The 24,249-nt window shown below is 38.9% G+C and overlaps 2 protein-coding genes across 3 annotated transcripts in view; one reads left to right on the top strand and one right to left on the bottom strand.

The window, feature by feature from the left end:
• The window catches only part of LOC126368835 (myosin heavy chain, non-muscle), a 107,630-nt gene extending 102,643 nt beyond the window's left edge, over positions 1-4,987 (bottom strand). For both annotated transcript variants that reach the window (XM_050012996.1, XM_050012997.1), the window contains exon 1: positions 4,213-4,987. In XM_050012996.1, the coding sequence (XP_049868953.1) occupies positions 4,213-4,557 (345 nt within the window). In that variant the 5' untranslated portion in view covers positions 4,558-4,987. The remainder of the gene's footprint in view (positions 1-4,212) is intronic.
• A 1,393-nt stretch (positions 4,988-6,380) lies between these two features.
• On the top strand, positions 6,381-18,643 carry LOC126368945 (uncharacterized). Its single transcript, XM_050013208.1, has 7 exons — positions 6,381-6,814; positions 14,785-14,859; positions 15,277-15,443; positions 16,208-16,428; positions 16,857-16,993; positions 17,644-17,792; positions 18,385-18,643. The coding sequence occupies exons 1-7, from the start codon at positions 6,610-6,612 to the stop codon at positions 18,541-18,543; spliced, it is 1,113 nt and encodes a 370-aa protein (XP_049869165.1). The 5' UTR covers positions 6,381-6,609; the 3' UTR covers positions 18,544-18,643.
• The last annotated feature ends 5,606 nt before the right edge of the window (positions 18,644-24,249 follow it).

Here is a 24,249-nt window from a genome sequence, read left to right as displayed (position 1 = left end):
TCGAATAGAACCCGGGACCTTGAGATCGACAGACCGACGATTACCATTAGAACACAGAGGCTTTATTTTTGACAACTGATAAGGTTTGTCTATCTTAAAGATGTTTCTACCAAGTGTGGCTGATGAATTGTCGCCACTACTTACACTATGACAGAGATGTGGTGTAAAGACGATATAGTGACTAAGATTGAGAAGGGAATGTTAGGTTGGTTTGGACACGGAGGATAATAGAATTGCGAAAGCGGTATATAAATCGAAAGTTAATGGTAGGGCTGGCAGAGGAAGACCTAGGACCTACATTGACCAAATTGGAGATGTCCTTAGAAAAGGTTTAGTACGATCTACTCTGAACCGGCGTGCGTGTATGAAACGAATGATGAATCTGGAGGAAGCAAGAGAAGTGTGTCAGGATCGATGCAAATGGAATTCCATAGTCTCTGCTGGGAAATGGGCGTGAGTTTGTTTGTGTGTATGTGTGTGTGTGTGTACTTATACTATCAGAAATACATGCCTACGCAAGAAGACTGCCTAAGCGTTCGACGCGTATGTCGCATGTCAAGACGAATGACCTATCGCCGAATAGCTTCATGTATACAGTATTCAAACTGCGATAAAACTAGAAAGGGCAAAATTAAGCTTGTCTCACACTCCAAATGCAGCCTGTTACACCTTAAATGGCAAGTGACGTTCACAGCACTGAATAGCACGCAATCATATGTGCTAACGAGCATCGCGGTCAACCTACTTCGAGATATAATGCCTGCGACACCATATGGCCAGACCATACTTGGCAATCCCCCGTCCTTTGCAATAAACAGATTTGTCAATAACGAGTAATTACACGCCTAGTCATAAATAAAAAGCGGGCCAATCTATGTTTGTATGATTTCTACAGAATAACCCCCCATTATGTTGTCAAGTGTTCGACACACTACCAATTTTAACATACATAAATAATAGATCTATAAACACAACCACATGGACAGCACTATTAGAGGAGAAAAACTAAAACCCTACTACGGAATAATGGCGGTCTAAAAGTAAGAAACAAGAAATCAATCTCCTCCATTTGAATTCAATTGGATTAGAGTGATGTTCAGAAAATAGCGGTGGTCTTATGCCAATACTGTTCTACCTAACAATGCGCTTACTACGGCATACGACTGTTTCATTATATTTTCTTGTTCATTATAATTTTCGCGCGATTTTCCTGTAGTCAGGTTTTAGTTCTGAAACTTACTTTTTTCTGAAATGCAGGCAAGGGCAAGTAAGATTTGGAAATTCATCCTTATCTAAGGAGGTGAAAACGGCATTTCATTGTGTTAGATTTTACATAGAAGTTATATAAGAAAAATGGTGAATCGAACAAGGCAGTTTGTCAGAATTGGAGTCATATCTACTTGATCTTTGATTTTTTTAACGAATTAATCAATTTTAAACGCCATTTTTTTCTCCATCCACATACTGAGTTCTTCCGCATGCGAAGCATCGTAGTACAAAACGTACATCCTAGATGTATCCATTAATCAATGTTCGCAAAGTTAATGGGGCGCGAAATCCAGCCAATTTGAATAACAAAGGTGTTTGCCATTTACTCGCGTGATGTCGACTGCGTGGTCGATATGGACGCTGATCAATATGTTCGTTTCAATTTGATATTAGAAACTTTGTACTTAGTTAAATGTACTTCATAAATGCTGTTTTAGCGTAGCGGCTTGCAAAGGCAAACGTTTCGTATCTTCGTTCCTTATAAGAATTACTAGGGAATCAACTGACAGTTTTCCCTCTCACTAGAATCTCGGAACCTTCAAAACTAGAGTGAATAGACACTTTCTTCACTTAGCATCAGGTGAGATAGCGGTCGAAAGCAAGCCTATTAAAAAAAAAAAGATTATTTTCTGGCCAAGAAGTGAATTAAAATAAAAAGCCCTATGTCGAAAATAATACCAACTAAAATTTATTTGTTACAGTATATAAAATTCTGAACCAAATGTTGGTCTTGAACTCCCAGCTGATTTTATTGTTCTATAAAAATAATATTTTTTGCAGTTGCAACTAATTAGTACTAGATTGCTTAGTTTATAATAAGGGACTTACCAGGCTATGTTAACCAAAATTAAAATAGATGGCGCTGTCGAGATTTAACGTGATAATTACCTATTTTCTCATTACTCGGGTACATAATTATTCAAAAATAGAATATAATGGCTGAAGCATATATAAAAATAGTTATTGCTTGATATTTGGATCACATTATGTATAGAATTATGTTGCTATTTTGTTCAGAATAATAATGAACGGAAGATTGTGCCTGGGCGTAATAAGAAGGGTCATCATTTACACCCAAAAACAAAGACAAAAGTTGCATAATATATGTCTGTTATCCATGAAATTAGAAGGTTAAATGAAGGAAAATCTTTACAGCACCTTTTTTTTTTTGAGGAACATATTCTGGAATGTCCCTCATTAAGTCAATCAAACTGTAATTAATATACATATGTTATCAATTTAAAATTAATGTGATAGTTGCCATTATGCGAGCTTCAGCGTCCATAGAAGTTGCAGCCAAGGACAAAAGTTAAGAGTTTCTTTATTGAGCATTTATATGTATTACGATTTTAGTCCCCTTTAAAAAACACGATTGAAAATTATCAGACAATTGAAAAAAAAAAAACATCGCACACAATTACCAAAAAAGTTTTTTTTTTTCTAGTAACGTTCCAAAAGATACGACATGCTATTTATGCAGCAGCGAGAAAGATCTATAATGTATTTTTAGCTTTCTTAAATAAATGCAGATTTCCAAGAATCGTCTTATATCACACTGGACGGAAAATGAATACACAATATGAAGGACATTAATTGTATCCTAACAGATTGAGCCGCTGATAAGATTAAGATAGTTAAAAATGGCAACAAGCAGGCTTAGGTATTATGATGAATGATCAAGAGTGGGTGTTCTATGTTCACATATGGTTAATATCTAGATTTTGCTTTTTTGGGCAATCAATTACCTGTATTACCTATTTTAGCATTGACAGTAATTATAATTTTTACATACTTATACAAACTGACGACTATCTCCCAGTGGGGTAAGCAGAAATAATGGAATTCCATTTGCTTCGATCCTGACACACTTCTCTAACTTTCTCCACATTCATTAAAAATTTTATTATAAATAAAATATTCTTTACATATAGACATTTTTACATGTTCTAAAGTATGGATATTTTAATGTTCAGGACATCCTTATACAATATTTTTTAAATTCAACCACTAAAATACTCATTTAAGGATATATTTGAAATCAAATATAATGCCATTTATAACAGTGTGGTATTTAGCAATTATTTTTTGTATTTAGTAAAAGGTGCCTACTTATATAATACAAGAGTGCATGCCAACAAAGTTTGGCGAAATTATTTGTGAGAAAAAATGTACTTTTGAAATAAAAAGGGTACCTATTTTTTTTTAAATTGTGGGAGTGGTATTGTGTATTAGGTTAGGTATACATGTAAAATAATTAAATTGTATCTAAAAAGCTATTTGACATGAATCATTTGAACTAATCAAGAAAAGAAACAGTACATTTACTTCTAAACTATCAGCCACATTCTCTGTACAACAATTTAAAAACTTCTTCAAAATTTATCCATTAAATAAATTAGCAGCCCTAACTAACCATGCTTGTCACGAACTCTAAGTAAATACTTACATACCCACACACTGCCATAAAGGATAAAAACAATAGACATTTGCCAAAAAAGATTTACTTGAACATGACTTCATGTTTGCAAGAGATGAGTCATCATAACCTCACAACTGCCTTGAAAGCGTATCATTAAAGGAACCTAGCAATTACATACATAGTGACATAATTCTTGGAGTAAATGGTTATCATATTTGTTTTTCCCGTTGAGAACATAATTATAAGTCTGTTCACTTATTCAGGAAGTAGAATGTTTGGAATTGGAATCCCTTATCAATAAGTAAATGGTGGCAGGAAGGAAAATTGATGAGGTTTGTTAATTTGTAATACACAGTAATGTCTAGATTTTGAAATTGAAATGATTTCTGTTGAACTGTGACTATGTATCTTATTTCTTTATGATTTATCAAGGGTTCTGGTAAGTTTGTAAGGAAACAGTCCTTATTAGAAATATAAATAGGTACTAGGAATAAAATAAACCATATTTAAACTACAATACTTACATAGATGAGGCCGGAGTAGTATCTGTCCTTGATGTTGTGCAGAACAGATGCTTCGTTCAGGCAGGTCAGCTCCGCCATGTCCTCCACTTTGTCGAACTTGGGAGGGTTCATCTTCTGGATGTCGTCGATGGGCACCAGCATCCTCTTCCCCGACTCCGCGATCTCCACTTCCACTTCATCTCCCCGTTCCCCCTTGATCCCAGCCGCCACGAACCCTTGGGTCTCGTGGGGCACCCACACCAGCCGCTTCTGCGTCCATTCCGCCTGCGTAGCCGGGTCGTTGAAGCTATTCCGATCCACCGAGAGGTACCGGAGCTCAGGGTCGTTTCTGTCCATGTCCACCATCGCGCCCGATCACGCCGCGCGACCCGACTCTAGATAACCTAACACCGGCACTGGATACCACATTAAACGGTCACACAGACCGACACTGCACCTCACAACACTCGAAAATACCACCGCCGCGTTGTACTCTCCCAGTGCCGTGACCGCGCACAGCGATAATACGGACAAAATGACGAGTGCGACTGCCGAGCGACGGTTATTCACGGGTAGGAGGGAGGACCGGTCGACGCCCGAATTCACGTTGAGTTTGCCCAAAATTCGTTTAGTTTTTTCGTTGTTCAACTCGGTGAAATAATAAAGGAAATAGTTTCTCCTATAAAGTATATAAACTAGAAATATTCACAGCACGAACAGAAGAAGAAAAAGTCACTTTTTAACAGAAAAATAGCGAAAATGAACGCACTACGTCTAGCCGATTATTCTTTTTGTCGTTAGAACCCGTTTCCAATGACAGACAGTTTTAAACGGTTGGAACTTTACTGAACTGTGATTGGCTGCTAAACTGAAACGTTTTTAACATGGCAGCTATTGGCCAATAAGCGAACGACGGTCGAAGTATCATAAAATGTACGTCAATGAAAACAAAATATTTTTGTTTGGATACAAGTAAGAGAAATTCTCTCATTATACGTAAGAATAGAAATAATAAATGGCGTGAATTCATCACTGATGTATTTGAATAAAAATTAGATACCTAGATGAACTATGTCTCGGTGATTTATTATCCATTTACTAACTAGATATAAGAAATGCTAGTATTCAAAATATTCTATCTATTCTGATTTTTATTTGAAAGAGCAGAAGTGATCAGAGGACAGGTATCGCAACTTATAAAGAAAGAGAATGTATGTGTTTTGCATAGCTGGATATTCCAGGCTATTTTCCCATCTAAAAAAAAATAGATGGCGCTGTACAATTACCTAGTCTATTTAATCATTGCTCGAGTCTGGTCTTTGGCTCGGGTACATAATTATTTGTTATCACCGTTCCGAATACTGAGGGGAATGATTAAGCTCATGATTCTGAGTTGAAACTATGTGTTTTTTTTTTATTATTTTCAATTTCATACATTCGACATCATCATCATACATACATTGCGACGGAAAATTCTAGTTGATATCAACTCAGAATCAAAATGTGAATGTCTGAAGTTTTCGTTACGGTGTCACTAACATCCTGTATGATATTTGGACCAGAGGACGTAGAATTATGTTGTCACCTATATTGCCTTATTTTGGATAAAAATGGGTGGAAGATGTGTTGTGCCTGGGTGTAATGTAATAATAAAGGTCATCATTTATACCCACAAACATAGATAAAAGATGCATAGCTATATATGTATATTATATTTGGGGAACGTAGCCTAGAAAGTCTCTCATTAAATAAGGTAATGTTTCAAGTACGGACGGAAAATGACCATAAGAGTGGAGAAAGCAGAAATAGATCAATACACAAGTTAATACACTACAGCTAGCAAGTGGAATTCCACCCTTCTTTAATGTCAAATAGGCGTGATCTTATGTATACAAAAAGACTCGTAGTTCTGCATTTCTTCAGTACATGCCAGAGTTATACTGTAAGTGTCATTTTTAGTCACTATGAAATGCTTGGCTTAAACTAAACCAATATGGCACACACACAAGTACTGGCTTGATACTGGCTGTATGGCGCATCCTGAATTAGATCGTCAATTTGTATCCGAACACGATGTCACTGTCAGATTGACAGTAGAAGTCAAAATTCAAGTTATAATCCTACTAAATTTAAAAATCCAGTACTTTTAGAGAGTTTAGTCTCTAAAGAGCTGTTTTCAACTTTGCGAAGTTTTCTGATAAGCCAATTGTGGTTCAAGGTAAACAAGATTGATAAATGCCGGTTTATCGAACTGCGAGATAATAAGTTTATTGAATAGACCTTCACATTTATCTCAATTGAGCTGTTTTATAATTTCTCTGTACATTCGCGTTGCGTTCATCGACCACAGAGAAGTGTTGTATAACCATTATATTGAGGTTATATCACGCAGAATTTCTGAATTTAAGTGATAAAACTATGGCTTACATAGTGGATTTGCGGTCGGATACTGTGACTAAGCCTACGAAGGCTATGAAGCATGCGATGGTCAATTCTGCACTAGGTGACGATGTGTATGGAGAAGATCCTACGGTGAATGCGTTGGAAACTAAATTAGCAGCTTTACTCGGCAAACAGGCGGCCTTGTTTGTGCCATCTGGGACTATGGCTAACCTTATTGCAAGTAAGTTCCAAATAGAATGTAAATTGTTATGGTTTTTATTTATTTCGTCGTTTTATACGCAACTAAAGAGCAGATAGATGTCTAAATGTATCGCTTTCCAAGTCTGCCAGAAGACATTTTAAAAATTTTGTCGTTAACTTTTAAATAAAAGTAGTAAAATTTGGTCACACAGTTACGCTCCGGAGCCTTCATACAAAAACTCATTCTTACCAAGTAACTTACCTTTTACTTACCTTAAAGTAATAGATCCAAGGGGGCGAGGTAAATCTAGTTGGGGGGGGGGGGGGGGGGTTTGTCCCCTACATGATTTAGTGGAAAAATAACAATGAAATAAAACACGAACATAGAATAATAATGTGTTTATTATTTAATTTCACACATTGAATTGAAGATGAAGGAGACAATAGTGGTCACACAATGACGTACTTCGGCTTTGGATTTTATTATTAAAGTAATCTGTAAAAAAAAAAGATACTGATTGCAGATATAGCAAAACAAAAACGAAAGGTTTGTAAAGATTATATTTTTTTTAAACTTTTATGTAAATTAGATAAGAATTCAAAATTCAAATTATATATTATTAAAAAAAAATTATATATTATTATATTTGTAGATATGGCAATATTTGATGTACACAGTTTTATAAATCTTTTTAGTTGACATATTAAGCCTGCATGTTTCTATATGTATAGGGTGATGGGGAGGCCTTTGGGAGGCCTCTCGGGGAGGCCTTTGCCACAGGGCAAACTGACACATAAAAAAATAGAAAATAAACTACTATGCCCCCCATCTCCCTATCCATCCATAGGGAAGGTCCGTGCCCCAGCAGTGGGGACATTAATGGGCTGGTGATGATGAAACTACTATGATACTTTAATATTTATGGAAACTATAGTTGTTATGCAAAAAAAAGGTCAGTAATAAAGGCTTATATTATTATTATATATTATTATTATTATTATCCTAATATAAAACAAGTGAATTAGGTGATTCTTTTCCGGTCAAGTAGTTAATGCCAATAGGGCAATAACTACATGAAAAAAATGAAGGTGATTCTTAATAATAATAAAACAGAATTCTTTTTTTTTTAATTTTTTTTTAAATATAATAGGCTCGCATTTGACCACAATCTCACCAGATGTTAAGTGACAATGTGGTCTAGGGTGGATCACGCTTACCCAGCAAATGCCTATTCACTCTAGCATTGAAGACTCCCAGATTAAATCTCAAATCTCGATTCTTTAAGTCTTTGATTTCTCTTACAGATATTTTTCATTATTAAATACATACATACATAAACTCACGCCTATTTCCCTCTGGGGTAAGCAGAGACTATGGAATTCCATTTGCTTCGTAGGTAAATGTATGAATGTCTGTGGGTTATAAGGTGGAACCCTTGTCAGGGGTAAAGACCTCAACGGTTGCAGAGGCGGAGATAGCAACCATCGGTACGGTAATGAAGGACGGAAAGGGCAAGTCACAGGCACTGTAACCAGAAGGCAGCTGTAACTGTCAGTACTATTCAGAGGCGGAGGACAAGAGTCCTAGTATGGCTTTGAAATAGACTACTCTGGGCGCCATCCCATTCGCGTGAGCGAGCACTGCGCGGCGGAAGGCAAGGGGAAAATCACTGCCCTATTTTTCCCTAAATTTGCATGGAGAGTGCTACACCGCCAAGAGCGTGGCTCTTAAATTAGTGATGATGAGGTAAATGTAACAAAATTTATTTTTTGTCGTGACCTATTGTAGAGTTGCCGCAGATGGCATTAACTACTTGGCCGGACAAATGGGGAGCGGAGGGCTCTCACCCGGTACAAAATTTAAGACAACAGGCCTGAGGGTGCCCATGGTACTTACGGTAAGAAACCGGTATGATGCGCCACGAACTCCCCGGAAGTAAGGTCAGCAAATTGATTAATGCCCATCGACGCCGAATTGCTGTGGTCCGAATTGAAGTCATTGATTTTTTTCAAATTATTTTTGAACGCCTCGAAGTGTTTTAGGTAATCAGCTTTGTCGTCATATTGTACTTTGTAGTCTTTTCTGAATTTTTCAAACAGTCTTTCTGCGTCTTCGATATCGTACGTTGGTTTGTCGTAATAACGAGCCGAGGCTGTAGCGGCCAGTACGATGAACACCAAACACGCACCTTTCATCTTCGACGTATTGCTAATATTGTTTCTGTAGGGCGGGCGTTCTTACTTATATAGGAATGTTTGAATTAGCGTCGGTCCTCTTTAGGGCCAGCACAGACTATGGCGCCCGCAATCCTACACAATAAAATTGTTCTTATGTTAGTCCCCATCCTAACATCTTATTCATCAATCTCAATCATTGGTTACTCCTGTGTACTCACACAACATTCACACAGGCACACACCCTCCCAAAACACACACAAGCTCGCATACACTCCCACACACATCTCTCTCACTCACCCACACTCACCATTCCTCTCTTACACACAAACTCACACACACACACACACACACACACTTCTCACTAGTTATCCACTGCACATAATAAATAAACCTTATTTTTGTACCTACACTGGTCTGTATAATAGTGCTCAGATTTTGCCAGACTCACTGATCCCTAAGATACAGGTTCTTCCTAGTTTGGGGTTAGAGAATCATTTCTTTTTTTCCATTACAACACATACAAAAAAAAAACAAAAATAAAATATTTCGACAATATCCTTTTTTTTTTGACGTGACTTATCCTCGTAAGCCCTGGGGTCCTCTGAGAAGGACCAAATAATTGTAGTCATAAAGGCCGAAGGTTTTGAAATAGTTTGTTCTAATAATCAACGAAGGTACTTTTAAAAGTACCAAAACTTTGCCTGTCAATTTAATTCAAACCTTTGCGCCGATTGAGAAAAAAAGTATTTTGTCTATGAACTAGTTCATTCAATTTCGTGAATAGGTGGCTTTAATAAAAAAGAAATATGTATCACTTGTCGTAATTTGTCATTTTATTGGTAAAGATGGTGCGCACACGGCGACGAGGTAAAAAAAAATCAAGTTAATAATCGAATTTCGTAGTTTTTCATACACATTATTTTCAGAAATCGCAGGTAATATAATAATAAACAACATGACATAGTTATTTTATCAATTTCGTATCGATATCGTTAGCAATATGAAAGCAAACTTTTTTAGTCCTTTGCAAAGGACTTTAGGTGTCATGTCCGGATATTTTTCAAATACTTTTTTAAATTGTTATATGTGATTAAATCATACCGATATAGACTGACTTGCTTACGTGATCTTATTATTAAAAAAAACTACCGTCTTCATTTTATTTCCTTTTTCCTTCTAATGATGATCTAAACTGACACCATGAATTAATTTCTTTCCTAATAATAAAAACCTAATGTACTTCCAGAGGGACTAATCACAAACTACATCATAAAAACTAAAACTCGTTACTTATTTTATATTTAAATATGTAAGTATATACACATATTTATGACTTACAAATAGGTATGTTTTTTAATGAAAAAATACATAACCCTTTATAATAATAATATTTTTCAGATTTTACTAAAAGTAGTGACTTAAACCGGGAGTCCTTCTGGAAGAACTAAAAAAAAACGTAATTTTTTCAAAAATGTCTTCTATTCATCCTTACATAGGTCTCCACTTAATTTGAACCCGATCGGATAACTCTAACACTTTAAAATTTGTACTTGAAGTGCTCGGCCTTTACGACTACAAAAATTTGGTCCTTTTCAAGGTACCACCGTCGTTTATTACTTCGAAATCGTAATTATGCTTCGGCGTTACGAGGTTATTGTAGATTTGCCGCAGATGGCATTAACTACTTGGCCGGACAAATTGTGAGCGCTGAAGGCTCTCACCCGGTACAACGTTTAAGACAACAGGCCTGAGGGTGCCCAGTTGGGCGCGAACCTCGGCTCAGGGCGTCGTCTGAGAGGAAAAATATTTGAAAGAATTAATCGACCCTAGTGGGTCGATAGCGATAAGCGCTGAAAGAGGGAAATCGTCGACCACGCCGGCGGGGTCGGTATCGGGGACCTGAAGTGTTTGGTGTCGCGAGCTGATTGGCTGCCTCTATGGCTAGAGCAATCGGGTTTGACAATATCCTTATCGGGAATCGAACGCCCAAGACTCACCAGCTTTCAATTTGGTAGGGAGATATTTTTTAGTATTATCAAAATTGCTCGTACATGTCGCGTCTTAAAACCGCTTTTGTAATCCTATTACTGCTCCACGTGTGAGAAAAAAAAACAAGAATTATTGTAATAAGTATAAGTTATTACTTCATGGAAAGTTTGGCAGCGAGGATGTGCTGCCGCCAAAGGATAAGTTCGTGGTACCGAACAGAGCATAGTACCCCGCTAGTCACATGTTGGTAGTGTGACTAGGGTTCGACGATCTAACGGTGTCATGTTGGAAGTTGTATATAAATGCGTCTCGCTGTGTAAACTTCGATATCGCGTTTCACGACTGCATTATTGAATGTGGCGCCATCTGTTACATGTGGGCGGAACTAGCTGGCCAACTAGTTGGGTCCGCCACAATAACATTTGCGCTGACCCTTAGGCTCTAGACACACGGACCGCATTTTAATGCAGTTGACACTACTGCACTAAGCCAACTGTGCAGCACGATTGCACGTCGACTGCAATTGAACTGCAATCGGACTGCCCGTTTGGTTTGCAGTTCTATTGCAGTCGTGTCAACTGCATTCAAACTGCATCGGAACTGAAATTTGGCCGGTCTGTCTGTCTAGAGCCTTACAGATGATTAATTCAACCATGCCTATATAAAGGGTGTATAAATAGACAGGGACCACGTAGGAACAATATTAGCAGCAACACGTCGAAGATGAAAGGTGTTTGCTTTGCGCTGGTCGTGCTTATCGTAGCGGCCACGGGTTATCATCCTGATAGACCGTACTACGACTTGGGGGATGCAGAAAAACTGTTTGAAAAATTCCGAAAAGACTACAAATTACAATACGACGATGAAGCAGATTATCACAAACACTTCGAAACGTTCAAGAGTAATTTGAAAAGGATGAACGAGTTTAACTCTGACCCCAGCCACATATTTACACAGGGCATTACTCAATTTGCAGACCTCACCTCTGCGGAATTCGCAGCAGATTACACGGGTGTCATATTGTGAGTTACATCCACCAAAAGTGTTAAATTTTGCAACTGGTGAGAGCCCTCAGAGCTCCATATGTGTCCTGCCAAATAGTAAAAAAAAAGAAAAAAAGGATGGCCGTAATTTTTACGCTTTTACCAACTATCTAATTTGAGATATGAATTTTATTATCATCGTAGTTTTTATTTTTTAAACGGCCGAAATTAATCAAAAAAGTTTGTAATTGATTTTTCAGTCACGGAGATTAAAATCCGAAGAAGTACGTCATCGTGTGGTCGGTCACTATTGCCTCCTCCATCTTCAAGTGAAGTTAAACAATAAACATTATTACTCTGCGGCTTTGCTTTTTTTTCTACTAATTCTAAATTTAAAATAAAAACATTAATCCATCCAGTCCATCATTCAATTCGTGCACATTTAATAGTGTTATCCCGTTATCACAAGCGACTGCCTGTCACCTTCCAAACCGCGAAGGGAAAACCAGCCCAATACAGGTTACATCACATACCTCCGAAACGCATTTCTCGAGTATGTGCGTTTCCTCTCGATGTTTTCCTACACCGCTGAAAACGTAATGATCATTTATGATCCAAACTTTAATTCTAAAATCATAGGTTTAGGCATGTTCTGGGATTCGAGAAGCGTTCATCCAACTGGGCTATGCTGCCACCAATTCGTTCAAAAGCATGATCCCGAAAAGCAAACGGAACAAAATGTTTACGGAATGATTGTAACTGTAGGTGTAATGGGGTCTTACACCTAGCAAATAAAAGACTCCATTCGTGAAATGAAATGAATCGAATAATTTTATTTTCAAAATATCTAATCCATATGATTACAAAATGTGTGGGTGTCCGCGACTAGTGGTTGGTTTGTTCATTATAAACTTATAATCTACCAATTAAAAGTAAGAAAAAATTGAAGTTTTGCAGTACGCGCATGCGCCAGATATACTTATTATTATGTCTGTGGTGTCCGAAAATAATAAATGTTTCTTTCTTTCTTTTTATTATATCGTTGCATTATAGTAAAACCCACGGAATAGAAGAAAGAAGACCTCTTTCTCTTCTAGGCGAGGATAGTGTATAATATAATGCCAAACACCCCTTCTGCCTGCCCCTTAAGAGATAATGCGTGATGTTATGTTATAACAGTCGCCACGCAGTCTCCGGGCCGAATTGATTAATGACAATATCAGTTTGACAATTTACCTAGTAATTTAAAAAGTAATTTTCTTTACAACTGCCTATAAGTATCCATTAATAGACAGTAACATTGTATCAAGTAAAATGGCGGTGTAAAGAAAATTATTTTTTAAATTACTAAATATTGTTATCGTTATTAATCAATTCGACCCGGACAACCGTCAATTAATTTGTTTACAAAGTACTAATTTACGCTACAATGCACGTGCCACAACATTGGTCTCATCAAAAATAACACTGTACAACTTTAACGTCATAATTGCCTATTTTCTCAATACTCAGGTACATAATTATTTCAAAATACAATGTAATGGCAGAAGTATATATAAAAATAATTGTTGCTTGATATTTGGATCACATTATGTATAGAATTATGTTGGTACCTATATTGCTTCTCTTTATTTTGATAAGAATAATACGAATAATGGGTGGAAGATGGAGGAGAGGAGCTCGGTGGCGCAGCGGTAAACGCGCTCGGTCTGCGATTGTTGAAGTTAAGTAACTTAAGCAAAGGCCGGTCATAGGATGGGTGACCACAAAAAAAAAGTTTTCATCTCGAGCTCCTCCGTGCTTCGGAAGGCACGTTAAGCCGTTGGTCCCGGCTGCATTAGCGGTCGTTAATAACCATCAATCCGCACTGGGCCCGCGTGATGGTTTAAGGCCTCTAACTCCCTACCCATCCATAGGGAAGGCCCGTGCCCCAGCAGTGGGGACGTTAATGGGCTGATGATGAGGGTGGAAGATGTAATTGTGCCTGGGTGTAATAAAAAGGATCCTCGTCGTGTGGGGTCCGAAACTGAAATTCGAATGTCAGGTGTTCGAAATGATATTTTAAATCAAATCAAATCAATTTATTTGCGAGAACACATAGATATAATAAAGGTGGTAAAATAAAATAATAATAATAATAATCGACTGAAATATTTTTCGAATTATACTTTTGACGATCGATCAATCTTGCGAATCAACTTTGTATCGAAACCCTCCTTACCCGACGAACGCTTGACCGATTAACGATTTACCGAAACTTTTGTAACAAATAACTATTACGCGACAAACACTGAATTGATTGAACGAAAAGTTAACTACTGAAAGTTTTGTAACGAACTTTTGCTCCCGCCCAAACAAGTACTCTGTTTGATGAGAGTGGGATGGCGCACAGAGTAGTCTTATTTTAAAGCCGTACTAGGACTCCTGTCGTCCGCCTCTGAATAGTACTGACAGTTACCTACTGCTGCTCTCTATCAGGTTCTAGGTTACAGTCCCTGTGACGCGTTCCTTCCATCATGCATTGCCGTACCGATGGCTCCCATCTCCGCCTCTGCAACCGTTGAGGTCTTCACCCGTATCCCCAGGCAAGGGTTCTACGTTATACCCCGTAGGTCTGGGTCCCTATCCGAACTCGGCCACCATCTCACTCCGGGCTACTGAAGTAAGAGGCGCCCTTCCCCGCGGCAAGGGCGCGCCGAACAGGAATTGCCCCAGCAGAGGGCAGAGAAGGTGACTCTGTCCCCCCTGGAGCCGGGTTAATGGTCTTGTATGAAACCAAAACTAATATCGTATCAATATTGTAATTTCGTGTATCTTATCAGTAATATGTATCTATCTTATCAAAATCAATTGTTTTCAGTCATGGTGCATTGTAACAAGCGAGGCTCTGAAGCAATCGTTGGAGATTCTTGTCATATCTTTAAGTATGAACAAGGTAAGGGTTATTTATATACTTCTAAAAGATTAATCTTTAATAAGTCCCGGCTTGACAAGAATCCCTTCTATAAGCAGTATTATTGTTTATAACAGCCTCCGTGGTCCAGTGGTTGAGCGTTGGGCTCACGATCCGGAGGCCCCGGCTTCGAATACCAGTGGGGGCATGTCACAAAAATCACTTTGTGATTCCTAGTTTGGTTAAGGCATTTCAGGCTGATCACCTGATTGTCCGAAAGTAAGATGATTCGTGATTCGGAAGGCACGTTAACGCCCCGGTTACTACTTACTGATGTAAGTATGTAGTCGTTACACGAGTCATGAGGCCTTTGGCGGCTCAATAATAACCCTGACACCAGGGTTGATGAGGTTGGTATTCCACTTCATAACCCACACGATAAGAAGATTGTTTTCACAGGTGGGGCAGCACACTTAGGAGGAGTCCTCTTGACCACCCTGGACAACAAACCCGACGGTACCTTCGAGCTGAGTGACCTCGAGAGACGTATCCGAGGGTCTGATATACATGAACCTGTCACCTCCATGGTGGCTGTTGAGAATACTCACAATTACTGCGGCGGCAAGGTAATAAGGCTCGTATCTTAATACGAATCCAAACAGTGGTCCTTATTAGAATTTCGACTTTTGGGCAGAAAATTAAATTTTCTAGCAAAAATTGTTACTAAAACGAAGTTATTTCTTGGCAAAACTTTTTTGGAACATAGATGTTTGTTTTATTATTAAAACTATTTTCAAAACGCAGGTATTTTGACCAAAATAAACAAAAGAAGGCGCGTCAATTTTCCAGAACGCTCTTTCAATCAGACTTGATACAAACCCAAAGCTACTGTCGAATTGGCGGTGCTGAACTAAAATACCGCGACTGCAATTTGGCTATGGGTGGTTTCCACCGTCTGCGGCTATAACATATAACTATATCGGAGGTGTGCTGACGGGCAGTGAATGTGGCTATACATTCACTGCTAAGATCGGTTACGTCAGCCATATAAGAGCGCATCTTAGGCGCATCCTAGATTGGAGACTTGTCGCCAATACGGCTGGAAGGGATATATATGGGTGGTTTAGGATTTTACAAGGGAAATTTGATGCAATTTTGAAAATGAGAAGTGTTAGTTTTTCGAAGTCCTTATTAGGAGCCGGCCCATATTCGGTGCAAGTATCTTATGTGTACCTACTGTTGTTTACTTAGTGGTACGGAACCCTTCGTGCGGGAGTCCTACTTTTACTTGGCCGGTTATTTAAATGCTTACCCCCATGCCACGCCGCCTCCACCACTTATGAAATATTTAATAAGTTACTAACCTAACTTGACACTTCAACCCTTCCAGTCATTACCCCTAAACTGGCTGGACGAGTTATCAGCTCTGTGCAAGAAGCACTTGCTCCCTATCCACATGGACGGCGCGAGGCTGTTCAATGCGTGTGCGCACGAGCAACAACCGCCCAGCAGGGTCGTCAGGGACTGCGCGTCAGTGTCCGTGTGCTTCAGCAAGGGATTGTCTGCGCCGGTGGGGTCCGCGCTGGTTGGTGACTATCACTTCATACAGCAGTGAGTATGCGCTAGTAGCAATATAAGGGTCACTTTTAAAGATTCACGGATTGTTTACAAATATAGTAAACGCAAAAATAGTTTACTTAATAGCCAAGGAGCCCAGTCTATACAGGTTGTGAGAAGCTGCAGTAGGTGACGTAACGTTCGTTATGTAAAAATTTACGATTCAAACTGTACCTGTCTTTTTTTTTACTTTTGATGGGTTTGCTCTTGGCCCCAGACTTGCCCGAAGGCATTGACGAGGCCTAATATGGAGCGAGCTCGCCCAGAAGGTGGCCATGAAAGCACCCGGGTTATATGTATTCGGGAATACAGAAAACGGCAGAGAATTCCACTCCTTAGCAGTGCGCATAATGAAGGACGATGCGAAGGTAAACCTAACTCAGTCATTCGTGGAGAGTATTTATTCCTTATTCTGTGCCCAGGGCTCGTCGTATCCGCAAGATGCTGGGTGGCGGTATGAGGCAAGCGGGGGTGTTAGCTGCGGCCGCCATCGTGGCTCTAGACGAGGTGGTACCACTGCTGGAACTTGACCATAAACGGGCCTTCCGACTCGCTAAAGGTAAGAGGACAAACATAATTTCAGACTATATCCCAATTGGATGAACAAGAATTAACTAAGTACCCACACCTCACCGAGCTTTCTGTTAGACCAACGTGATTGGTAGTGAGCCGTATCGCCAACTATCATAATGGTCGAACCAACTGTGTGGCTACGTCAACGTACATCAGCAAGTAGTAACCGGGACCAACAGCTTAACATGCCCTCCGAAGCACTGACACTTACCTTAGGACAATTAAGTTCATCATCATCATCAGCCCATTAACGTCCCCACTGCTGGGGCACGGGCCTTCCCTATGGATGGATAGGGAGATCGGGCCTTAAACCATCACGCGGGCCTAGTGCGGATTGATGGTTATTAACGACTGCTAATGCAGCCGGGACCAACGGCTTAACGTGCCTTCCGAAGCACGGAGGAGCTCGAGATGAAAACTTTGGATCACTAGGGATTGAAAACTAGGGATCATAAAGTGATTCTTGTGATATTCCCACACATGGATTAGAACCCGGGACTTCCAAATCTTGAGCTAAACCACTGGACCACGGAGGCCGTTAGGAGGACTATGCATCTGTGTATAGTATAGGTATAGTTAACCTTTCGTGGATATAGGTGTGACGCTGAGGACTATATTTCTGACATTTCCTTCCAGTGATCGAGGGTCTGTTCCTGAAGCCGTTCTCAGTGGATGTGGACAACCAGCACTCCAACATAGTGCTGGTGAGGATTGCTGCCAGCAGTCAGTTGACAGCTGACAAGGTGCTGCAGCGATTGGCGCAGGTGTCGCTTAGTGAGACACAGGTGAGACCCATATGGTTTATCATATCCATCTTCGGTGTCATACCAAATATGGCTGCGTATCGTCTGGTGGCTTGTGGAACTGCCCCCCCCCCCCCCCCCCCTATAACGATAACGAGCAAGGTTATCTGTTAAGTATTCATTTTCTCATGGGAAAACCAGGTATGCTCAAAAGTGACAGCTAACATTTCAAGGTTAGCCCAGCTGACGTCATCCCACCCTGCGTTGCCATTTCATAAAAAATAAATTACCTGAATTAATAATGTTTTTAATTTACTTTGCAAGGAAATTTTGAACTTTTAGTTTTAATGTTTTTTATATATTTGACTAAATACATTAGCCAGTAATTCATTTGATTTTCAATAATAAAATTTACGTCCTTGGAATGTTGGAGATACCAATTTAATGTTAATACAGTGGCAACACTTACGTCATCAAACGGCTAGCAATGGCGGCTTGTCATAGGATTGAGCATACCTGGTCTTCTTATACCATGGTACTGCTCACCCCTATGGCCATAACGAGCATGATTATTAGCCAGTATTTTTTTCTTATATTTTCACCGAACAGTCTGTACAAACTTGCCAACTTCCAGGGTGACTGCAAGACAACAGACGATGAGGGGGTGATAGTGAAGGGAACAGCCTTTAACGAGAAGACGTTAAGGTTCACATTGCATAGAGAGATTACCGACGAAGACTTATGGTTGGCTATTATGAAGATCACGTATGTATTCAAGGAGTTAGGACAGTAATGACGTCAGAGCTCGTGTCACATAGAAATGGCGAAACGGTGTTTTTAGTTGATGTTAGTGACATAGTAACGAAAACTTTGAGGGATGATTCCGAGTTGATAGCAAGTGGAATTTGCCGTCGCAAAAGTATAGAACTGAAAATTTTCATGAATTTTCACTTGGATATTAACTCGGAATCATCCCCCTTAGTATTCGTTACGATGTTACTAACATGCTGTATATAAGATCCTCAGATAAATTATAGACGGGAATTTCTTTTCGGCTAGCTTTGCACTACATTTTTCCTGACGTTTTTGGGTGAGGTGAGGTACACACGTAACAGCCTATGTACGTTCTACTGCTGGGCACAAGGTCTCCCTTCATTCAACGTCTTTAGTAACGTTACCAAAACAAAACCGTCACAACACCTTTTTTTACTTTGGATGGGTTTGCTCTTGGCCCCAGACTTGCCCGAAGGCATTGACGAGACCTAAGATGGAGCGAGCTCGCCCAGAAGGTGCCTGTTCACTCTGGCCTTCAGCACCTCGTTTTACACAGAGACGCGCACGCGCATCTGTGTGCGTGACGTCTGACGCTCATACGATTGAAGGCTAAAGTAAAGCTCTTGGGTGGAACTGTCTGTGTATCTACCAATATATATAATAAAAAGTTTATACGTATCTGTTTTTATACAGGGTGTTAGTGATGGAAAGTTCCACTTGATATTAACTCACGGAGTCACCCCCTCCGTATTCGGTACAATGTAACTAACACCTTATATCGAAGTTTATACGTACCCGTTTTTATATTACGTTGGTCTAACAGAAAGATCGGTGAGATGTGGGTACTTAGGCGATTCTCACACTACCCGGCATGATGCAGCGTAGCACGTGTTCTTCCGTTGCTTGTAAGTATCTCCGTTTGTATAGAAAACACGCACAGTCTAACACACAGCAAATGCATCCACGCGCGTTCATGCGGATCACGCGCATACAAACGGAGAAACATGCACCCCCGCGCGTAGGTGCGGGGCGAGACGCAAGGTATGGCACACCGAACCCCGGAGTGCCGCGCGTGATTTTGGAACGGCTTTGAATGAAATGAGAGCCGCCGTGCGTTAATCTACAAAACGCTCCTACGCGCGTGTGTGCGTAAAAATCCCGCACGATGATGCAGGTCTGCACTCCCGCAGGTACGCGCGTAGGTGCGTCGACACGCAAATAAGCATGATGCGGGGCAGTGTGAGAATCGCCTAGTTCATCTTGGATGTACCTCTGATTACCCCAATTGGGATATAGTCGTGAGTTTGTGTGGTTTGAGTTTTGAATAAGTACACCGTAACATAGTTAAGTAATATTACAAGTGCCATATTTAGGTATGACAAAATGCACTATTGTGCGGCTGTGCCATGTAATTAATTATATACATCATGATATTTTAACCAAATTACCAATAAAAAATAAACAAGCGGTGAACAAGTATTAGTATAAGTAACTAAGTAATTTCTAAATAATTTGTACGCGTATGTATGTCTATCTATATAATATTATACGTTGAAAGTCTCTCTTGTCACGTAGGTCAGCTGGAAGAAATATCTTTGTTTAGAGATAAGCTTGCCTGTACTATCTGTTTTCTTTGTATGTTTCTTGTGTCTGTTTTATTGTGTACAAATAAATAAATAAGTGTTTAAATATTTGACAGACGAGCAAAATTAAATCCAACGAAGGACTTTCCAATCGACGTTCCCCAAACACACGATAGATGGCGTTGTTCACTTTTAACGTGATAATTACCTATTTTCTCATTGCTGGGGTACATAATTATTCAAAAAATGTAATGTAGTGGCAGAAGCATATATAAAACTAATTGTTGCTTGTTATTTGGATCACATTATGTATAGAATTATGTTGCTACCTATACTGTTTCTCTTTATTTTGATCAGAATAATAATGGGTGGAAGTTGTAATCGTACCTTGGTGTCTGTTATCCATGAACTTAGAAGTTTAAACGAAAAAAAACTTAACAACGCCATCTATCGTCTTTTTGGGGAACGCCGATTGGAAAGACCCTCATTATCAAATGATTCGATTTCATTGTGTCAACACTTAAACTTGACAGCCAAGCAAAATAAAATTCAAGTGTATTTTATTGTTTATTTTTTATTGATAAAGCGCCATTTATATAAATGTTGTGCAATATTACAAATGTACTGATACAGTAAAAGACAAAATTGTTATTTAATTGTTAAAAAATAAAATTCATTTTATATATTACATGTAATTTTTATTTTACATCATTCTATATTCTAAATGAATTTTACAATGTAGTTACTTCTGTACTGTTCGAAATGACAATTATAAATAAAAATATGTTACTTATCTTCTCTTCTATCGTGTGAGTTGTCAGGCGAATTACCAACCTCATCAACCCTGGTGTCAGGGTTACTATTGAGCCGCCAAAGGCCCCTGACATGACTCATTTATAACGACTACGTACGTAATATGTTATGATGTTATTATTGTAGTTTCAAATACTTATCCTTTCTGTCTCTGAGCGTGAATTACCCCTTTCATCTGACTTCTTTCTTTTTTTGTATTATTTCGGTACTAATGTTATGGGCGATAGGCTGATCCCTTATCACCATAAGGTTCATCATATCCATCTTAGGACTTCGTATCAACAGTGGCTGCAAGTTGTCTTTGATTACTTGTGGCTCTGCCCACCCCATTTGGGATTACGGGCGTGAGTTTATGTATGTATGTATGTTCGGTACTAATATGTATACACTTTGAAACCATGTCACATTAACTTTTTTGACAAACTAAACCGTAAGTCTCATTAATGTCAAATATGATAGTGCGACAGGGTTTTAGAGTGGGTACATGATATTGCTCACGACTGTACGCATTTTTTATTAGATTTGTTACTTTCGAATTAGTCAAGAGTCAATTTCAGATTAGGGAATATACTTGAATAAACATAAAGAATGAAATGATGTTGCAGTATATAGAAGTATCTTGAGCATTTACTAATAATTATTAAGTATTAACATAAAAATAATAAAAACAAAACATTGAGCATTATACTAAGTTTGTACATTAGCCTAAATACTGATCACTAAGCGCTACAAAATTCATAAATCTAATTACAAAATAGTAATGAAAGCTTCACATTAAAAAAAGATTAAATATAAAAAAAAAATGTTCAGATCTACAATTTTGGAGATTAATAATTTTTATTGCTCATTTGTGAGTATTTTTATTGAGTTTACAACTCTTGCTTGTTTAAAATATCATTTGTCTGCAATAATTATCTGAAAGTTAATTGTACAATTGGATGCGACTTATAATAATGATATTCACTTTAACAGGCTAGAAGATTGGGGGTTAAAAAGGCCACAACGAATTTATCTAATAAAGCAATATTGCAATTTGACATTTGCGCATAATAAAAGTAAGTGCGCAATGCAAGAAATGTCAAATACCAATTTTGCTTTTTGAGATGAATTGCTTTGATGTGGCCTTTTTAATCCCACTGTGCCTGGTTCTTTTATCGTATAGGCTGTGAGGTGGACGACCAAACTCATCAACCCTGGTGTCAGGGTTATTATTGAGTCCCCAACAACCCCTGATATGGCTTTTGTAACGACTACGCACTTACATCGGTAAGTAGTAGCCGGGGCCGTTAATTATGTCACACCCCGGACATTGCATGCAAAGATCTCATTCTTACTTTGTGCCGCCTAACGCATAAGTGCGAATGAGACAGACAGTCCGCGCGCTTCCCCGTACTCCTCGGCGGCTTATGGCTATTTAAGACTAAAGTAAGACCTAGAGGGGGTAAGGTTGTTCTATACACAGTATTATTCTTTATCCAATGACTATACTACAAACAGCACATCAGTATTCCCACTACATTCATGACCTTGATACAGACCCCGCCAGTGTGGTCGATTAATTCTTTCACGTAGGATTCGCTCAGATGCCGCTCTGAGCAGAGGTTGTCTTAAATTTTGTAACGGGTGAGAGCCCTCAGCGCAAACCAATTGTCCGTCCAAGTAGTTAATACCATCTGCGGCAAATCTACAATAAGACACGTCAAAAGAAAATAAAAAAAACCCACTACAATTAAAAATTTCTAACATAATTCGGGAAAGACATTAAGACAATGTTTTACATTAATTCGGTTTTAAACCAATATCATGCCGAACTAGGAACATAAAATTGCTTAAATTATAATTTGACTTGATTAATTTTAATTTTACAGTTCATTAACTAGCACTGGAACTAAGCGTAAGCGAAGGATAGCACTTAACACTTTCAAGGACAGAACGTCTAATGACGTTCCGATCCCAAGGTGTCATATTACCTATTATGAACCATCAATGACTCTTGTCCGTCAAAGGGTTAATGATATTAGAGAGGGCAATCTAAAATGTAATTGTATCCGCCTTCATCATCACCAGCCCATTAACGTCCCCACTGCTGGGACACGGGCCTTCCCTGTGGATGGATAGGGAGATCGGGCCTTAAACCACCACGCGGGCCCAGTGCGGATTGGTGGTTATTAACGACTGCTAATGCAACCGGGACCAACGACTTAACGTGCCTTCCGAAGCACGGAGGAGCTCGAGATGAAAACTTTTTTTTATCCGCCTTAATACAGGTTAAAGCTACTCTAATATTACTGTTCAAAATCCAAAATCAAAACAGATAGTAGCTAAGTATTCTTTTTTGACTCTCCTGATTTTACTAGTATATAAAATAGTATGATAGTGGTGCTAATTCCTGTAAATACCATCTAATTTTATTTTAAGTTATATCTGTCCTTTTCTTATCCGCCGAAAAGGAAAGGGACGGGTAATCGACAAGCATAAAATTTATGGAACACACGTCAATTTTAAGCACAAATCTAAACCAACCGTCTAAAAATTTTACGTCAGTCAATAACCCGACACATTAATTTACTCATTCTTCCTAAAATTAAGAGCTGTGAATCATCCGTCCCTTTCCTTTTCGACGGATACGAAAATGACGGATATAATCTAAAATAAAATTAGGCGGTGTCTGCAGGAATCGGGGCCACTAGTAGCGTCACGTCGCCTAGAATTATTATAAAAAGTAAGAACTAGTAAAGGTGAACGCGCATCTATTTTTATTTTTTTAAAGAACGTCTAGGGCCCTGTGCCGAGGTTTTTCTTGCAGCTTCTTTTCCCCGGCTACACAGGTTGTGAGAAGCTGCAGTAGTTTTAGGCGGATGAGACGTTCGTAATGTAAAAATTGACGATTCAAAGTGTAACTATGTCACCAACTGAATAAAGATATTTTTGAATTTGAATTTGAATCTAGACGCGCCGCAGAAGCTACATGCGTCGAAATCATCGCATGTTACAGCAAAATGCGGGTCGTGCGCGAATAGATGCGCGACGTTGCATACGACTTCATATTCATATAAAGATTTATTAAATGCGTGTTCACCTTTTGAGTTCTTACTGTAAACACTGTAACCTAGTAAGAGACAAAAAAATAAATAATAGTATGTCAACAAAATCAAAACACTGTACCTATGAGACGATATTACGTGGTTTTACTTTAAATTTTGTACCGGGTGAGAGCCTTCAGAGCTCCCCATTTGTCCGCACAAGTAGTTAAATCTACAAAATCACGTCAAAAACAAAGAAAAACGTGGTGGTACTAGGTTTTTGTTTTTGTATCTAACTATGACTCA

Source organism: Pectinophora gossypiella, chromosome 8 (genome assembly GCF_024362695.1).
Source record: "Pectinophora gossypiella chromosome 8, ilPecGoss1.1, whole genome shotgun sequence".
Lineage (NCBI taxonomy): Eukaryota > Metazoa > Arthropoda > Insecta > Lepidoptera > Gelechiidae > Pectinophora > Pectinophora gossypiella.
This window is presented reverse-complemented; position numbering and strand designations above follow the sequence as displayed.

What these genes read in the sequence shown, in the direction of transcription:
- LOC126368945 (XM_050013208.1), top strand. Translation starts at nt 6,610, where the DNA reads ATGGCTTACATAGTGGATTTGCGGTCGGATACTGTGACTAAGCCTACG. An exon ending in TATCTTTAAGTATGAACAAG is followed by an intron (nt 14,860 to 15,276) that starts GTAAGGGTTATT and finishes TTGTTTTCACAG; the next exon opens with GTGGGGCAGCACACTTAGGA. An exon ending in GACTATCACTTCATACAGCA is followed by an intron (nt 16,429 to 16,856) that starts GTGAGTATGCGC and finishes TTCTGTGCCCAG; the next exon opens with GGCTCGTCGTATCCGCAAGA.